Source organism: Garra rufa, chromosome 10, assembly GCF_049309525.1.
Source record: "Garra rufa chromosome 10, GarRuf1.0, whole genome shotgun sequence".
Lineage (NCBI taxonomy): Eukaryota > Metazoa > Chordata > Actinopteri > Cypriniformes > Cyprinidae > Garra > Garra rufa.
This window is the reverse complement of record NC_133370.1, coordinates 39,850,230-39,870,172: the sequence shown is the minus strand read 5'-3', so window position 1 is coordinate 39,870,172 and position 19,943 is coordinate 39,850,230. Positions and strand designations below refer to the sequence as shown.

Below are 19,943 nucleotides of genomic sequence, written 5' to 3'. Positions count from 1 at the left end.
TTGGTGGCGCTAGAGAGTTTAAGGTTAGAGACAAAATTTGCTGTCATTAATATCTGTGTGCTTTGCAAAGCCTTGCAAAGATATGGCCTTATCTCTATTTTTGCACTAATTTAATTAGATTCGATAATGCGCTTTACGAAAATGGTTTGGTATATCAAAAAACTTTTGATAATCTTTTAGGTTGAGTTCAAAAAAAAAAAATCAAAATTTGGCCTATTGGTGGTGCTAGAGAGTTTGAGTTAGAGACTCCAAATTTGTTGTGGTTAATAACGAGACTGTCTGCTATCTGTGTGCCAAATTTCATAACTTTCCCGCAAGTGGTTCTATGGGTTGCCATGGACTCCCAGAGCAGCAGAGACTTATTTTAAAGATTAAAAAATTATAATTAGTTTTCGACCAGTAGTGTACATAATTATTTTAATGAACTGGCTGCTAAAACAGTGCAGACTGCAAATGCAAATAAACAGTTCTATCAGTGTCCACAATTCATTCATTCTTAGTGAAAACCCACATTAAATTTATTTAACAAATCTAGTCAGTGTATGAGGTCAAAGCAGTGGGAACACTGGACCGTAACCTCATATTTTCTTCCAAGAGCACTTGTTAGTTGTGCTGTCTTCTGCGTCAACCCGTCTGTCTCCGGCTGAGGATGAGGTTATCCCCTTTGTGCCGTGATCGTTCTCGCTTCTAAATCAGGCTTTAAATGTCAGAGACTAATCACAGTGTACTCAGCTGAAGGTGCTTTTCTCCAAACTCAATTACGCTGCTTGTTGTGATGATTTTGCTCTGAGAATGCTTGTCTTCAGCTTTGAATAGTTATTTGTTGGCTTGACAGTTTGATGCCTCAGTGCTATGGCTTTGGGGAATCAAAGCTGAAGGAGGAGGATACATGGCTATACTCCTTTTGTCTTTTTTGGCTGGGTTGTGAACCAGTCAAACCGAAAATAATTTCCTCAATGAACAGCATGAGGTTTGATGGCATAGTTTCCATTTTAGCAGAATGCCATATAATTTCAATGTAAAAAGTATGATTTATCAGATAACTTAAAGGTATGGTTCACCTAAAAATTTAAATTGTGTCATTTACTTACTTTGAAGTCATTATAAACCTGTATGGCTTTCTTTCTTCTGGCGTATTGCTAAAGAAGAATTTTACTTTTTTGTGTGAGTTCTACTTAATATACGAAGGTGCAGAAAGTACTGAATATTAAACTCGCAATACTGATTTTTTTCATCCAATTTCGAGTTTATATCCTTTTTTTAAAATTGTAAATATACGGTAAACTTGCAATTTGCGATGTATAAAGTCTATTTCGACATTCCACAATTTTGACATTTATTGAGTTTATATTTTGCAGTTTATATAAAGATATTGATATAGAATTTTACTACAAAACTCAAAAACGCAAAGCTGATGCCCAAAAGGCTAATTACGTACTGTTTGATTTGACATGCCATTTTGAATCTAACTAGACCAATCTTATGATTTTTTGCCAATTGGTCAAAAGTTATAAGCAGAAATATTTTCAAGTAGTTATAACAGTCAATATTTTATATAATTTGATCAGTATGTGTCCCTCAAGTCATGCTTGTTATAGCACATGCCAAGTTTGCTCAGAATCCACTAGGGCTGGGCGATATGGCAAAAAAAATTATCACAATATTTTTTTTTTCATATCAGTCGATATCGATAATTATCACGATAAATGTCAAATCTTTATATCTATCAATTTTAAAGGCAGATTTTTACTCCTGAATGAAAGAAAAACCAGACAGTTAATTATTATTTATGGTTTATTGTCAGAACATGAAAAATACGTTCCAAATAATGATCAATTGATGTAGAATACAGATTAGAATATTACTAGTAAAATCAACATCAACAGAATACAGTATTATTAATATTAATAGAATATAAAAAACGTTTTTATAAAAAAATAAGAACTGTAATATGATACAACACTTGTAACATGGCTCTAAATGCAGAGTTAAAGTGATTTTTAAGTATATTTATCATTCAACAAAAATAAGAATAGACAAATCTTTTCAGCATGCCAATCCCTTTGTGCAGCTGATTTAACACATTTTGTAAAATGTTTTAGCTGTTTGACAATATAAATAAAAAAAAATAATGGCTCAGGGCTCTACGCTTACTTTTCTTGCTAGGAGCACTTGTGCTCCTAACTTAAAAAATTTAGGAGCACAGTCAAAATTTTAGGAACTCATTCTAAACAATAATCAAAACTCGAAAATTATCTCAAAAATTACGAGGTGATATTTGACTCGTCAAAGTGATTTACAGGGGAATTTTTTCACCTTAGTTTTTTTATCTTTTCATTTGTTTAATGAGGCTCAGAGGTGACATGAGTGCAATCAAATCATCGATTAATGTTTTAAATATAACATTTTGGGTAACACTACAATAAGTTTGTTGAATGAATTAGCATTAGTTAATGCATTAGTTAACATGAACTAAGCATGAACAACAACTCTGTTCAGCATTAGTTAATTAAGCAATAAGGTACGAGAGCTTCGCGTCGTGCCTAACAACGCCCTTCAGCCGTGATTTATTCACGATACAGCACGGTCTCAAGTACCTTATTGCTTTTATAAAACGGTTACCACACAATAAAAATATTAATATCAAAAATATATATTAATTTATATATATATTAGGTTGTACATTTTCATAAAGTAAAATCATTAACTGCCTTCCGCTGTAAAAAAGTAGTCCCTAACTGCTAAAGCTTTGTTTACGTTGCTAAGGGTGGTTGCTAAGGAGGTTCAATGATACACAAAACCGTTGAGTGAAGCGGCCATAGCCGTGCCGTATCATGAATACGACACAGCTGCTGACCAATCAGAATTGAGGAATGGAACTAACCGTTTTATAATCTTAGTTAACGTTAACTTACACGTATATTAATGCATTTATTCATGTTAACAACTGAATTAAATAATGTTAGTTAATGCTTTAGTTAACATGAACTAACCATGAACAACAACTCTGTTCAGCATTAGTTAATCCTAGTTTACCTTGACCTACGCGTATATTAATGCATTTATTCATGTTAACAGCTTAAATAGTTAACATTAGTTATTGCATTAGTTAACATGAACTAAGCATGAACAACAACTCTGTTCAGCATTAGTTAATCCTAGTTTACCTTGACCTACGCGTATATTAATGCATTTATTCATGTTAACAGCTTAAATAGTTAACATTAGTTATTGCATTAGTTAACATGAACTAAGCATGAACAACAACTCTGTTCAGCATTAGTTAATCCTAGTTTATGTTGACCCACACGCATCTATTCACGTTAACAGCTTAATTAACATTAGTTAACATGAGCTATTAATGAACAATAATGGTAAACAGCTTTATTTAATTTTTGGTAATGTAGACTTGCTGTGCATATTTACATTAGTGTAAATAGCAGCTGATACACAGTAAGGATAACAGTTCTAACTCACCATCTTAAAGGTACAAAAGCTTGTGTGTACCTTATTTACTTTATTTAATAATAAGGCTTTAATTTGGCCTACTGGTAAACAATTCTAAAAAGGAAACCATCTACTGATGTGTTATTCATGTTCATAGACCCTTTACTATCATTACTTATATTCTAATGAATTTGGTGAACCTTATTGTAAAGTGTACACTACTTCATCATTAACTGATGTGTTACTAACATTTGTAGACTCTTTAACAAGATGACTTACCGTTAACAAAGCATTTACTAATTAATTTGTGAACCTTATTGTAAAGTGTACACTACTTCATCATTAACTGATGTGTTACTAACATTTGTAGACTCCTTATTAAGATGACTTACCGTTAACAAAGCACTTATCTAATGAATTTGGTGAACCATATTGTAAAGTGTACACTACTTCACCATTAACTGATGTGTTACTAACATTTGTAGACTCTTTATTAAGATGACCATTAGGGTTGGCCGATGGCCGATAGACATCACGATGCTGAGCTGGCATCGCGATCCACCCCCGCTGCGGAAAACACACACTTAATCACACTATAGCCAAATGAAATGCATGCTTTCAATTTCCGTATCTTTACTTATTTTACTATTATTATTATGAGGAAATAATAACAAGGAAGCTGTTAGCGATCACAATACAAATTACAGTGAACTCTAAACGGATTACACGAACTAGTTTGTTTACATTAATAAATTAGGCATACGAAAACAGCAGAAAAAAATCTAAATAATTTAAATTAAATTAAATTAAATAAACTACACCAAATATGCCTTTTTCATGGTTTTACCATAACGAACAGAGCTTGGAACAAAAAACAAGAGAATATATTTTTTTTCCATCGAAATACGAACGTACAGTACAAAGCCTAGTATACATTATAAATAACAGTTTATCATTCAAATACATTGGAATATGGAAACACTTGGATATGTGCCGAATTACAGAGGTACGTGAGCCCAACACCTGGTATTTTTAGTTTCGCCTTTTTTTGGTTTCTTAACTTTATATATTTTGTTTCATTCCTATTCTGTTCTGAATACCGTTACATTTAAATTATTCATTTTGGAGTCAGGGTAACTAATTTATAGCTATGTTTATAGTGTTTATAATGTTAATACATAATGATATTTCGCTTAATTTTGTATTATTTCTGATATTACACTTTCTGTCTAAACATTCTGCTAAACATATGCTCATTAAATGCGTTTGGAGAGAGTGGGTTAAGCAGTAAGAAATCAATGAGAGCGATTTCGAACTTAAAAAAGCTAATTGGTCGAAAATATGTTAAGGACCAACACACATCCTCCAAATACATCTACATAAACCCGCGCTTGCTCTGTCTCATATGCACGCATGCACTGTCACGATCTAATGCACTTGTTAATGCCGGATCTTTAAAAACAAATACAACACAAAAATCCAAAATCTTATTAACTACTGCTGAACAGAGTTGTTGTTCATGCTTAGTTCATGTTAACTAATGCATTAACTAATGCTAATTCATACAACCTTATTGTAAAGTGTTACCAAATTTTGAATACAGAAATATTAAAGATTTAAATAACTGAACAGATCTGCCAGCAGGTGGCGTCAAGGCACTGATTTAATTACTGAATCATATCATTCATTTGATTCGTTCGAACGGATGGTTCATTCGGGAATAAAGCAAGTGTCTGTCTTTATGAATGGGAAATTGAATCATTTCACTAGATTCGTTTAAAAACGCACGTTCATTCATAAACGAAACAACGCTGTGTTTGAATGGAGATGCGCAGCGGCTCAGTTGTGACTTGTTTCAGACTAATTTTGACGACGAAATAGAGCAAAATCAGGCATAGTGTTATAGTCAGACAATGTAAGTCACTTAATAATAACTTCTTGTTTATTTAAGTGCTGTATTAGATCACTATCTCATTTACAATCTCCCTTAAAAAAAACGATTAAAAGCTGTCACTCATCTTAGTTCGCGATATCACAAAGCTCTATTATAAACAACGACGCTCTCTCCACTGCACAATCAGTCTCTTATTTACACTCTCTCTACACTTTATTTATGAAAGGATTCGTGAGATATGTCCGTGATACATTACTCAACGTTGCAAAAACACGTAGAAACCTTTGTAACTCCGCTGAGCGCAAACACAAATATGCTGATCGGGTCAGTCGCACATGGTGCTCCTAAATATTTTTTTACAGTCGCATGTACAAATTTTTAGTTGCAAATGCGAGTGAAATGGTCGCACTGTAGAGCCCTGTGGCTGTAAACTAAATACTGTGTGCGGCATCCGGAAGTGCAGGCTGCAAAATGCCTGCGCAGCGTTACGCATAGTGCGTAAACATTATCGAGCGCTTATCGAACTGTCATTATCGTTTTATTGAAAAAAAAAAAAAAAAAACTATATCGTGATAATTATCGAATTATCGCCCAGCCCTAGAATCCACTAAATTGTTGCTCATGTTCTTTTTTGCACAAACTGTCAAATTTGTCAAATTTATTAGTGGGCTTTACGAAAATGGTTTGGTATATCAAAAAGCTTGTGATTACTTGTTGCCAGTATGATCTGAGCCTTTTTTTTTTGATGAAAATTAAACAAACGATCTAAAGAGTTAAAATAAAAGTAAATAAAAATTGATATAAAATAAAAAAAAAATAAAAAAAACTTGACCATAGAAATTAAAGATTTGGTAACCATTGACTGCCATTATATGAATGACAGACTGCAACAGTTTGAGTTAAATCTTTGTTTGTGTTCTAATGAAGAATCAAAATCACCTACATCTTGGATGCCCTGGAGGTAACCAGATAAACATCAAATTTTCATTTTTGGGTGAACAATCCTTTTAAAAATGCAGTTTCAGTGCAGCTTCAAAGTGCTCTACACGATCCCAGACGAGGAATAAGGGTCTTATCTAGCGAAATGATTATTAACAGTTATTTTCTACAAAAAAAAAAAAAAAAAAATACAATTTATATACTTTTAAACCTCAAATGCTTGTCTTGTACTCTGTGCACTCCAGTTCAAGACAGAGTATGTCAAAAAACAATTTTTCTCCTCCAACTTTAAAACCATCCTACATCGCTGCAGAAGTACTGTCCCAGTGTTTACAAAGTGAACATGGAAAGAATGTCAAACGCCATTCACAAATAAAGGTAAAACAGCGATGTAGGGCGATTTTGATAATGTGAAAAATGAGATGGGAGTTTTTCGACATACCCTAACTGTCTTGAACCGGATTGCACAGAGTACGCATGCGCATTGCAGAGCTAGACAAGAAGAGCATTTGTGGTTAAAACCAAATGTTTTGCTTAGTAAGACCCTTATTCCTCAGCTAGGATCAGTCAATCCATTGAGGACCATTAAAGTCCTCTATGGAGAAAAATCCTGAAATATTTTCCTCACAAAACAATTTCTTTGTGAGTAAAGAAAGACAGACATAAATATCTTGGATGACATTAGGGGTGATTAAATTATCAGGAAATATTTATTCTGAAAGTGAAGTAATCCTTTAAGACTAATCATGAACTCTGTTCACACTTGACTGAAGTTCATCCATCTACAGCAGTGGTTATTTTGTGTTATCTCCTTTATAGTTTCACATTTTTCATATCACTCCCATTGTTTTCATGTAATCAAACCAGTAAATGGATATGAAATATTAATTTGATGTGAAATTACTTATTTATATGGTAAGTACGCATGTAATAAGCATGATCATATTAAAGCAGGGTTTTCTAAACAGGGGTTTGAAAGAAAACTGCAGGGGGTTTGTGAATTGAAAAGGTAATAATTAATTATATCCAATGTGAAATGCTGCACAGTAATCGCAATATAGCTTAGTGCAATTATCAAATCATAGACTGCAATTGAATTAAACAATTATACAGTCTGATGCTCTGCATGTTTTAAAGCAAAGTGCAATACTTTGTTCATGCACCCAGCTGGTGATCTGGACTTCTCAGTTCTCAATAAACGCAGCAAACTCAATCTCTGCATGTGCTGCGAGTTTGTCTTGTATTTCTGAATGCAACGTATGCTAGGTTCACTTTATTTACAGATTTGCACCATTTTCAACATTTTTGTGGGCAGAAGTTAACAGCATTTCCACAGTATTCTGCCAAAATAAAATAATTGAAATAGTTGAGGGTATAAAAAGTTTGGAAATAAAGAATTTAAGATATACAGTTGAGTTCAAATGGTTACATATACCTTACAGAATCTGCAAAATGTTAATTATTTTATCAAAGTAGGAGGGATCATACAAAATGCATGTTACTTTTTATTTAGTACTGACCTGAATAAGATATTTCACATAAAAATTACATATAGTCCACAAGAGAAAATAGTAGTTGAATTTATAAAAATGGCCCAGTTCAAAAGTTTACATACACTTGGTTTTTAAAACTGTGTTGTTACCCGAATGATCCACAGCGGTGTTTTTTTAAAAGCTTGAAAGTTAAACTGTCTGCGGTTCTTCAGAGAAGGCCTGAAGGGTTCCCACAAGGTTTTCTGCATTTTTGTGTATATATGAACCCTTTTCAACATGAAATGTATGATTGGAGATCCATCTTTTCTGACTGAGGACAACTGAGCGACTCATATGCAACTGTTACAGAAAGTGTCATGATCTGGGCTGTGGGGTTTCCCTCAGCCACCTGAGGTCGCTGTTTTCCCTTCCCTCCACTGCACTTAACCTAATTGTACACTCCTGTCTTGTCATTAGCACTGATTACACTCACACCTGCTCACAATTATCTGGTCTATAAGAACTTTCATTTCTCACTCTGCATTCATGTCTGCATTGTCTCGTGTCATGTTTGTTTTTGTGTTCCGAGATTCCTTGACCTTTGATTATGTTCTGGCTTTGGTTTAGTTTGTGTTCTAGTTCTTAGTTTGTGCCGTGTTGGCCTTTTGTTTGTTGATTTGTTTATTTATATTAAAATTTATTCTCACCTGCATTTGGACCCAGACCTCCCTTTATCTACCGTGACAGAATGCAGACATCCATGATGGGTCCAGCGGGGAGAATTTTTTTTGAGGGGGCAGCAACCACCTGCTCGGTTCCGGACACTGAGGGGATGTCCTTTGAGGCGGCGTCGGCAGCTCGGTTCGAGTTCATCTACGCCTGCCTGGCGGCGATGGACACCCGCAGTGCCGAGACGGCGCGGAAGCGCCCCTGCTTTGCAGAGGAGGTGGCGACGACCGCTCTCACTGTTCCTGACGCGGCGGTGACCGCTCTCGCTGTTCCTGACGCGGCGGTGACCGCGCTCTCTGTTCCGGACGCGGCGGGGACCGCGCTCTCTGTTCCGGACGCGGCGGTGACCGCGCTCTCTGTTCCGGACGCGGCGGTGACCGCTCTCTCTGTTCCGGACGCGGCGGTGACCGCGCTCTCTGTTCCGGACGCGGCGGTGACCGCGCTCTCTGTTCCGGACGCGGCGGTGACCGCGCTCTCTGTTCCGGACGCGGCGGTGACCGCGCTCTCTGTTCCGGACGCGGCGGTGACCGCGCTCTCTGTTCCGGACGCGGCGGTGACCGCTCTCTCTGTTCCGGACGCGGCGGTGACCGCGCTCTCTGTTCCGGACGCGGCGGTGACCGCGCTCTCTGTTCCGGACGCGGCGGTGACCGCGCTCTCTGTTGCGGACGCGGCGGTGACCGCTCTCGCTGTTCCTGACGCGGCGGTGACCGCTCTCGCTGTTCCTGACGCGGCGGTGACCGCTCTCGCTGTTCCTGACGCGGCGGTGACCGCTCTCGATGTTCCTGACGCGGCGGTGACCGCTCTCGCTGTTCCTGACGCGGCGGTGACCGCGCTCTCTGTTGCGGACGCGGCGGTGACCGCTCTCTCTGTTCCGGACGCGGCGGTGACCGCTCTCGCTGTTCCTGACGCGGCGGTGACCGCTCTCGCTGTTCCTGACGCGGCGGTGACCGCTCACTCTGTGCCTGACGCGGCGGTGACCGCTCTCGCTGTTCCTGACGCGGCGGTGACCGCTCTCGCTGTTCCTGACGCGGCGGTGACCGCTCTCGCTGTTCCTGACGCGGCGGTGACCGCTCACTCTGTGCCTGACGCGGCGGTGACCGTTCTCGCTGTTCCTGACGCGGCGGTGACCGCTCTCGCTGTTCCTGACGCGGCGGTGACCGCTCTCGCTGTTCCTGACGCGGCGGTGACCGCTCTCGCTGTTCCTGACGCGGCGGTGACCGCTCACTCTGTGCCTGACGCGGCGGTGACCGCTCTCGCTGTTCCTGACGCGGCGGTGACCGCTCACTCTGTTCCTGACGCGGCGGTGACCGCTCACTCTGTGCCTGACGCGGCGGTGACCGCTCTCGCTGTGCCTGACGCGGCGGTGACCGCTCTCGCTGTGCCTGACGCGGCGGTGACCGCTCTCGCTGTTCCTGACGCGGCGGTGACCGCTCTCGCTGTTCCTGACGCGGCGGTGACCGCTCTCGCTGTTCCTGACGCGGCGGTGACCGCTCACTCTGTGCCTGACGCGGCGGTGACCGCTCTCGCTGTTCCTGACGCGGCGGTGACCGCTCTCGCTGTTCCTGACGCGGCGGTGACCGCTCTCGCTGTTCCTGACGCGGCGGTGACCGCTCTCGCTGTTCCTGACGCGGCGGTGACCGCTCACTCTGTGCCTGACGCGGCGGTGACCGCTCACTCTGTGCCTGACGCGGCGGTGACCGCTCTCGCTGTTCCTGACGCGGCGGTGACCGCTCTCACTGTTCCTAACGCGGCGGTGACCGCTCTCGCTGTTCCTGACGCGGCGGTGACCGCTCTCTCTGTTCCGGACGCGGCCGTGACCGCTATCTCTGTTCTGGACGCGGAGGCAACCGCGCTCTCTGTTCCTGACGCGGCGGTGACTGCGCTACACGGGCCTGGCCCGCCGTCCCTCCCCCTGATTTGCCTTCCCCCGTTCCTCCACCCTCCAGACTTGTGGAACGTCTGGGAGCCGTTCCGTGGGGAGGGGGTAGTGTCATGATCTGGGCTGTGGGGTTTCCCTCAGCCACCTGAGGTCGCTGTTTTCCCTTCCCTCCACTGCACTTAACCTAATTGTACACTCCTGTCTTGTCATTAGCACTGATTACACTCACACCTGCTCACAATTATCTGGTCTATAAGAACTTTCATTTCTCACTCTGCATTCATGTCTGCATTGTCTCGTGTCATGTTTGTTTTTGTGTTCCGAGATTCCTTGACCTTTGATTATGTTCTGGCTTTGGTTTAGTTTGTGTTCTAGTTCTTAGTTTGTGCCGTGTTGGCCTTTTGTTTGTTGATTTGTTTATTTATATTAAAATTTATTCTCACCTGCATTTGGACCCAGACCTCCCTTTATCTACCGTGACAGAAAGTTCAAATGAACAGCAGGCAGTTTAACTGTTCAGGACAAACAATGGAGTCATGAACAACTATCACTAAACAAAAAAAAAGCATTCAGGTAATAACTCTGTATTAAGAATCAAGCATATGTAAACTTTTGAACGGGGTCATTTTTTAAAATTCAACTATATGTAATTGGACTTTACATATGTCTATTATGCAAAATATCTTTTTCAGGGTCACTACTAAATAAAAAATAACATGCATTTTGTTTGATCCCTCATATTTTGGTCAAATAATTAACATTTTGTAAATTATGCAAGGTGTATGTAACCTTCTGACTTCAACTATATAATAAATATTAGTATTGTAACTTTAACTTTTAACTATTAAAATAAATGTATATTTATATTTTATATAAAAAATATTTTTTATTGTACAGCACAATTGTAATTTACAACAGTAATATATATATATATTTTCTAAAACAACTACAATAATAAAAATAATAATAATTATTATTAAATTTGATTATATTTCTAAAACACCAGTGTGGATGTAATGTAAACTGAGAGACTATTTTGAGCAAAAAGTGTTTTAAAGTCCAGCTAATTTAAAACATAGCACAAAATAAAATTTTTACTATATGTCATGTACTAGATTTGTGAACATGCAAATATGTTTATTGAAATTAAACTTAAATTATTGTTATATATATATTACTAAATATGGCCAGTGTTCTGGGTGGTTTCTAAGGTGGTTACTTCTTGGTTCAAATCAAAAGATTCCACCTCCAAAACTCTTTGATATTCTGGTCTCTTGCGTTCCTCCTGCAGTGTCTAAAACTTTTCACCCGTTTCATCATTCGCCAGGTGAAAATGTGTGATCCCATAAATGACTATCAAGGAACTTGCGAGTACCTTCCAAAGTCCCAACATCATGATCTAAACAATTTTGACCTGACTTTTCAAGTGCTAATAATCTCAGAATAATCCTAGAATAATCTCTTCATCATTAGCGTGGCTCTAGTTAACTCCAGATCTGTTCCTCGACTGCTCCCAGAGGTAGACTGAGCAGTCTGTCAGAGTCAATCCATCAGTCAGTGTTCAGCCATGTGAGAAGCCCCCTTATGTACAGTCTTCACCCTCCCATGCCCCTCTTAGCTGTGGAGGTTAACTACCTCAGCACATCTCCTCCGCTGTCCTCCACCCCCAGCTGCAATGTATTATGCAGATGAAGACTACTTATTATTGCTATCTGTCTGGTGGAGCAAAAGACATTGTCATCGTCCATGTAAATGTGCTGAGGAAATATTTTTAAAAAAATTGATGAGAGAAAAAGAGAAGGTACAACTGTCCTGAGGTCATATGAAGAAAAAAGCCACATTTAACGGATGAATTTGTTAAAAATGGAAGAAAGCTGTATTCAGTAGTTAATTATCCAATATTATTTTTCTTAGAGAAAAACAAACTGTTAAAATACACAGTTCATCTGAAACCCTCCACCTTCCCCAGCTCCACCTGTAGAAAGCTATTGGCTCAGACACACATAGTTATTTACACCACCCAGGTTCACATTGCTAAGCCACTAGTTTAGGGTTTATCTTTCCATCTCTCTTTTGCCTTATAAGGATATTTTTAAGCATTTTTATTGTATAGCAGTAGTATGCTTCGTTTTTACAGCAGCAAACATATTTTAGTTATTTTGTTTATCTCTCATCCAGCTTTGTTGGAGGTTATTTTATGCTATTTGTGCAGCAGCAGTATGTCCTAAATACTCACAGCACCTTATCGCCATATGCTTTGGCAGTAGCAAGTTCTGTACTTGCATGCAGCAGCAATAATGTACAACTACAGCAAAAACCAACAACAGCAGCAGCAGCAGCAGTGTAACAGATCTATTCCGCCAAGACCAAATACATTAACATTGTCATATCCATTGCCATGCTATACTTTTCAGAGTTGTCATGACAGAAATACCTAGTTCTGCTATTAAACTCTTGATGACGCAGGCTGATGAGTTGTTATCGTAACTGATGATATCACAGAGTTATACAACTTGGCACAAGCTGATTGGTTCATGTTGCATATGAAACCAATGAGCTTGCAGCTATTTAAATGGCTGGTAGCATTTACTTGGGTATTTTGCAGTGCGCTTTCAGAGCTCCTCTGAAACCCTCCACCTTCCCCAGCTCCACCTGTATACATCTGCTGTGGGTTATTTTATGCTATTTGTGCAGCAGCAGTATGTCTTAAATACTCACAGCACCACATTGTCATATGCTTTGGCAGTAGCAAGTTCTGCACTTGCTTGCAGAAGCAGCAATAATCTACAACTACAGCAATAACCAACAGCAGCATACAATAATACAATAACTAGTATTCAGAAATAACCAATAAACATGACTGTGTGTCAAGCAAGTTGATTATCAACTAAAAGAACTGTAAACATTTTTGTTCATTGACTTTTGGCTGAAATATTATTTGATTAAAAAAAAATAGAAATGGTGTCTTAAAAATTAACTGAAATAAGTTAATCAAAGTGAACTCAAACTGAAATAAAAAAAAATAAGAAACTTAAAGGGGCTATATGTAATTTTTTCCCAAAAATAAACATAACAATAGCCTTTTTATTTGACCATTTATGACTCAAACATCTCCTGATGAGCATACTGACACCTTGTCAGCTCACAGTGGGTGCACCTATAAGCCTGTATCCTATTTTTCCTATTTTCTGTCGGGTCGGATTTTTCGCGCGCTGTCTGCGGATGTGACGTCAAGCGCGTTCATGTTAAACGTTTCAGATGACTCTGCCACCACCGCAAGTCAGCAATTAGCCTACAATATATGTATTTGACTGTTCTTACCTCTGTAAACATAATGTTGACATCTTTGCAGCGGATGACTTGTGAAGTGTGCACGTACGAGCGCTGCGAGAGCGAGCAGAAAGGAAGAGCAGTTCCGTTTTTTGGCCACAGGTGTCAGTGGCGAGTTTAAATTTCAGAAAGTTGCATATAGCCCCTTTAAATGGCTCTAATTTATAAATAAATAAAAAAAAAGTGTTGTTTTTTTTTTTTTTTTAGTTTTACATGCTAAATACTAATTACTTTTAATGTATCATTAACATTAATAATGTGCTTACAATTTATAATAGCTAATCTGTTAAATGTTCCCAGTCTTGCAAAAGCAAAAATATCTTTGAAATTTATCTGGACTAAACTAATGTTTCATAGTGAATGATAAAAGTTGCAAAATTTAACTGATCTACATTTTTACCAAAATTTAATATGTGAAAATAAATGGTATAATAATAATTACCAGTAGCACTACTATGGAAGCCCATTTCTACGACTGAATAAAAAGTATAAAAAGGTTATTGTGACTTTTTATTCTGACTTTTTTTTCTCAGAATTGCATGATACAATCTCCTAATTCCGACTAGATACACTTTGTATACACTTTAGTTTGTATTTCGCAATTCTGGCCTATTTCTCACGATTGCAGGTTTATATCTCCCAATTCCGATTTTTTTTTTTCTCGGAATTGCATGATACAAACAATTCTGACTTTTTTTTTTTTTTTCAAAAATGCACATTTGTATCTCGCAATTTTGACCCTTTTCTCACAATTCAGACTTTTTTTCAGAATTGTGAGGTATAAACTCGCAATTGTGAGCTATAATTTTGAGGGGGAAAAAAGACTGATATGTTTTTAGAAAAAAGTCTGAATTGTGAGTTACTTTCTTACAATTCTGTCAAAAAAGGTCAGAATTATAAAACTCGCAGCTCCGATTAAAAGGTCAAAATTGTGAGTTTATATTAAGCAATTCTGACTTTATTAATTAAATTATTGCACCTTCAAAAGCCACCATGTTAGAATAAATGCAGACAGCAGAGTGCAATATTTTTAGTAATATTTTCAGTCTGTTCATCTGTTCTGTATGGCTTCAGAAGACTTAGAATATAGTACACATATTTGACATGTGAGCTTTTCCCCATTCACATTTATTGTATGGAAAATAGTTCAAATGTCTCTTTTTCTATTCCATTCTATTTTTTTGGAACAACGTAAGGGTGAGAAAAATGATTTTTCAGGATTTTCCTTTTAGGGTGAATTTGTTCTTTTAAATGCTTATATTGTGTATTTACCATGAAGCCATGATGTGAAGGACATTGAACACGAATTTGCTCTAAGGCATAAACAATAATGTTCTGCATCATCTCTCCCTAGAGCAGTATTTTTCACCCAAATCTCTTTTCCAGTGTTGCAGTGTTTGAGGCATCTGCGAGTCAGGTTATGTGCACTCTGGTGGTCAGCGTATACGAACATCCGCCTGATTTCTAGGTCACTGTTGAGTCTGGCCTCAGGCTGTAGCTGTATTTAGGTTGATAAAGAAGGTCTGCAGTTAAAGACACTCATGTTACCTACAGTGCAGCAAAGGCCCTCACAAGCCCCTCTATTAGAATTGGTAAAGTTATGAGTACTTTCTTTTTAGAGGTTAAATCTTTCTTCTCAGTAAAATATTCATTCTGCATTAGCATATAAATGTACGTCTGCTGATGCATGTTTAATAGTGGGTGATTTAAATGTATAATATTCATACACAAAGTGATGATGTAGCTATAAATGTGCAAACACTGAGTGAGGCGGATGAGTCCTGATGCGGAAGTACATGTGTTTGTGCATACATGAGTTTGCATTTCTTTCTTTCGTTCTTTCTTTCTTTCTTTCTTTCTTTCTTTCTTTCTTTCTTTCTTTCTTTCTTTCTTTTCTTTCTTTTTGTTTCTTTATTTCTCCTCCTGATTCATTTGTTCATTTGTACATTTTTTTCAATGTTTCAATAGTTTGTCTTTCCATAGTTTTTCTTTCTTTCTTTCTTTCTTTCTTTCTTTCTTTCTTTCTTTCTTTCTTTCTTTCTTTCTTTTTTTATCTTTAAAGGAAAAATGATATGATATATATACATATATACACTCTCACTGATCTTATAAGTATGACACTATACTGCTCAGTTCACTTAATCAGAATGAGAAACAAATACATCAACTAAGTTAATATGTATTTATTTTTAATATGTTTGTTTATAATTATTTCACAGATGCTTATAGATCATTAAAATAATATTTTAAGAAGGGGGGATGGGTGGTAAGAGAAAGAGTCAGAGAGGAGGAGAGACAGTTAGGGTTAGTCCAGAGGGTTACTGTGAATGCATGTGCCCGCTGGGCACCGTTTTCCTGATGCTACCGGGATGGTGATTGCGTTTGTGGCGAGGGCCCGCCATCGCTGCTTGTAGCTATATTTTCTTTTTGTTTTCATTCTTTTTTCCTACTTCTCCTAATTCATTTGTTCATTTGCACGTATCCCATGTTTGAACAATATGTCTTTCCATTATTTATTTATTTTTCTTTCTTTTTACTTCTGATTAATTTGTTTATTTGCACTTTTTTCCATGTATGAACAGTCTGTCTTTCCATAATTTCTTAGGTTTTTTTTTTTCAGTTTTTTTTTATTATTATTATTATTATCATTTATTATTTTCGTTTTCCTTTTAGTTGCTTATTTCTGTTCAATTACATTATTTTTTGTTTGTTTGTTTATTTTCGCTCACATTCATTTTAACATTTGTTCAATCTTTCTTTTCCTCTTTTGTTTATTCTCACATTTTCATTTGCTCTTTCTTTCATTCTTTCATTTGATCATTAATTATTTCTTTTCATTCTTTAGTTTTTTGTCTGCTTGCTCCTTCTAATTCATTCCTGAAATCAGTTATTTTAGCTCTTTTGTTTTCTTTCTCTCATTAGTTTTTATAGTTCATTCACTTTCTTTCACGTTTATTTATTTGTTCGCTTGTTCTTTTGTTCATTCTTTCTGTATCTTTCTGTTACTCCTTCTTTATTTAATTTCTTCTTGCTTTCTTTTGCTCTGTGAAATGCTTTCCTGTTAACGTTTTCTGTGTTGAAAAGGTTTACCATTGGTAGTAATATTTACTGTTGGCAGTTTTGTACTCTCCTATCCTTCAATAACAGTCTCTCTGTAAAACCTGCATTACACTGTGATGTGTTCAGAAAACTTTTTGAACTGTAAAGGACATTGCTTGACACTACATCGTACATCAAGAGCAAATGAAATTCAGTCCTTCGTAATATGAAACAGACTCATCTAAGTTTGCGCTGACATGTCTTTACAGAAACCCAAGCAGAAGGACTGGCACCCTCCTGATGGCTTCATTCTGGGGCTCTGGACTCTTATCTTGCTGGTGTTCTTCAAGACCTATGGCATCAAACATCTCAAACACATCTTTTGATTCATCCCTCCCAGCACCGCAGAGGTCAAAGAACCCACCGCTCGTGTCTTCTCTTTCATAAAAGAGTCCACCCTAACTTTGTTCATGATTGATTTGGTCAGGAATAGGTTTTTATTCATTTTTTGCTGCAAGTTTGTTTTCTTTGGGTTTTGCTGTGTATCATTTTTTTTTTTGAAAGTGACATGCACTGACTTCTTACGTTCCAACATTCTTTGTTGTTTGGTGCTCAGTAGTGAAAGCATTTGAATTTCACACAGGGACTTTCTTTTGAACTTAACCCACACAGACAGCTTGCGGGGAGAAGCATACGTCTTGTTTGTTGGTTTGTTGGTTTGTTTGTTTAATTTCCAGTTAGAGTTTCTTTTCTTAAGTCTAGAGCAAAGTTAAATTATTTTATATGATTTATAATGCCACCTGTGGAATTGTAACTTGTAATGAGGGCATGCACTCCTCCCAGATTTCTTTATTAGTTCTTAATGGGATGTGTGTCTTTTTCTTTTTTTTAGGATAATCTGCATATGCAATTGCTGATTTATTGTTTGAGTTGCACTTTGTAATTTGCTTCCTCATCAATATTTAATGGTTAATTGAAGTTTAAAAGGACACTATTTTTCTGGGTAGAAAACAAATAATAATAAAACATAAATGTTTTGTTTGTTTGTTTTGTATTCTAAGCAATTTAAATCCTAAATTATCATTAACATAATGAAAGGAAGCATCTCATTGTCATTAATGCAATGCAGTGATGATTTTTTTTTTAATCAGCATAAATCAAATCATCTATGACAAATGATAACATGATGTGTAATCACTCTCATCCTTAATTTAAATAATATAACATTTGTTTTTCAGTTACAGCAATGAGAACGTCTAGGTTACGAAGGTAACCCACGTTCCCTGAAGGAGGGAACGGAGACGTTACATGGGATCTCGCTTGAGAGACCGATCATCTCTGAGCCTTATATCAAAAGGCCAATTGCAAATTGGCGAGTGGACGTGCGCGGCGGCCACGCCCCGTACATACGGGTATATAAGATGGCCGCGCGCATCACTCAGTTAGGCTTTTGCTGAAGAGCCGATCGAGCCGGCGTCAGCGCGACGCCAGGGCGTGGCAGGGGAATGTAACGTCTCCGTTCCCTCCTTCAGGGAACGTGGGTTACCTTCGTAACCTAGACGTTCCCCTTCAGTCGAATCACTTCGACGTTACATGGGAACTAGCCCTATGGAAAAGGCCACGACCCTGACGCCGCGTTACGCAACGACTTCACGTGCTGACAAGTATACGTGCCGGCAGGGGAAGTGTAACGTAACCTTCCCAACGCCCTGAGGCCCAATAAGGGGGCCCTTCCAGGGATGCCAGTTGTACTGAAGCATGGGTTGGGGGGGCGGAGCACATGAAATCTTTACATGTGGGAATGAGAATAATTCAATATATCCATAAAGGTTTTTAGGGATACACGAGGGAAACAGCGGTCTCCTCCGCTGGAATAATAAAAACTAAGCCACAACCTGCGGGGCGAAGGAGACCCAGGCAGGATCACAGTCAGGAACTACTCCGCATCTAGGCCGGACTGCGGGGCGCGGAGGACCCAGGGTTCGCCGGAGGGAACATTCTGGGAAATAGCGCACGGATCCCCGTGGGAGTGGCGCAGCAAGCCGACACCAGCCATCCTCCCGCTCGCCTAAGTCTTACGTCAAGACACGGGAGGATACGGCCTCTACGCGGAGGTTGTAAAACCTAGCGAAGGTGTTGGATGTCGCCCAGCCCGCAGCTCTACAGATGTCCGCTAGTGAGGCGCCATGAGCCAACGCGTAGGATGAGGCAACACTCCTAGTGGAGTGGGCATGAACACCTAAGGGGCATGGCTCTCCCTGATATAAGTAAGATAGGGAGATGGCTTCTACCACCCAATGGGCCAACCTCTGTTTGGAGACAGCATTCCCTTTCTGCTGACCTCCGAAGCAGACAAAGAGCTGCTCGGTGCGCCTGAAGTGCCGAGTACGGTCTACGTAAGTACGCAGAGCACGAACGGGGCAGAGCAGCGCAGAAGCTGGGTCTGCCTCCTCCGGGGGCAGAGCTTGCAGGTTCACCACCTGATCGCGGAAGGGCGTGGTGGGAACCTTGGGCACATAACCGGGCCGGGGTCTCAAGGTGACGTGAGAATCTCCGGGCCCGAACTCAAGGCACGTTTCGTTGACAGAGAAAGCTTGTAGGTCCCCTACCCTCTTGATGGAGGCCAGTGCAGTCAGGAGCGCTGTCTTAAGAGACAGAAATTTTAGCTCAACTGAGGCAAGTGGCTCGAATGGGGCGTCCCGTAGGCCACGGAGGGCGACGGAGAGATCCCAAGAGGGTATGAGGTGCGGTCTGGGAGGATTAAGTCTCCGGGCACCTCTAAGGAACCTCACGACCAGTGGGTGCTTACCTAGGGATGTTCCATCTACTGCGTCATGATACGCCGCAATAGCAGCGACGTAGACTTTGAGAGTCGAAGGGGACAGCCTGCGCTCCAACTTCTCTTGCAGGAAGGAAAGCACTACTGCAATCGTGCATCTCTGGGGGTCCTCATCTCGAGAGGAGCACCAGTCAACGAACAGACCCCACCTCAGAGCATAAGCCTGCCTAGTAGAGGGGGCTCGGGACTGAATGATGGTGTTTCTCACGGCCTGGGGAAGGCCGGCGAGGTCTGACGCGTCCCGTCCAGGAGCCAGACATGAAGGTTCCACAGGTCGGGACGCGGGTGCCAAATCGTGCCCATCCCCTGAGAAAGAAGGTCTTTCCTCAAGGGGATTTTCCAGGGAGGGGCTGCCGCGAGGGAAATGAGTTCTGG

General features: G+C 39.5%; 1 protein-coding gene across 1 annotated transcript in view; it reads left to right on the top strand.

Annotated features, from left to right (window-relative positions):
* The window catches only part of pigk (phosphatidylinositol glycan anchor biosynthesis, class K), a 78,120-nt gene extending 60,144 nt beyond the window's left edge, over nucleotides 1–17,976 (top strand). The window contains exon 11 of the mRNA XM_073849639.1: nucleotides 16,999–17,976. Within this exon, the coding sequence (XP_073705740.1) occupies nucleotides 16,999–17,115 (117 nt within the window). The 3' untranslated portion in view covers nucleotides 17,116–17,976. The remainder of the gene's footprint in view (nucleotides 1–16,998) is intronic.
* The last annotated feature ends 1,967 nt before the right edge of the window (nucleotides 17,977–19,943 follow it).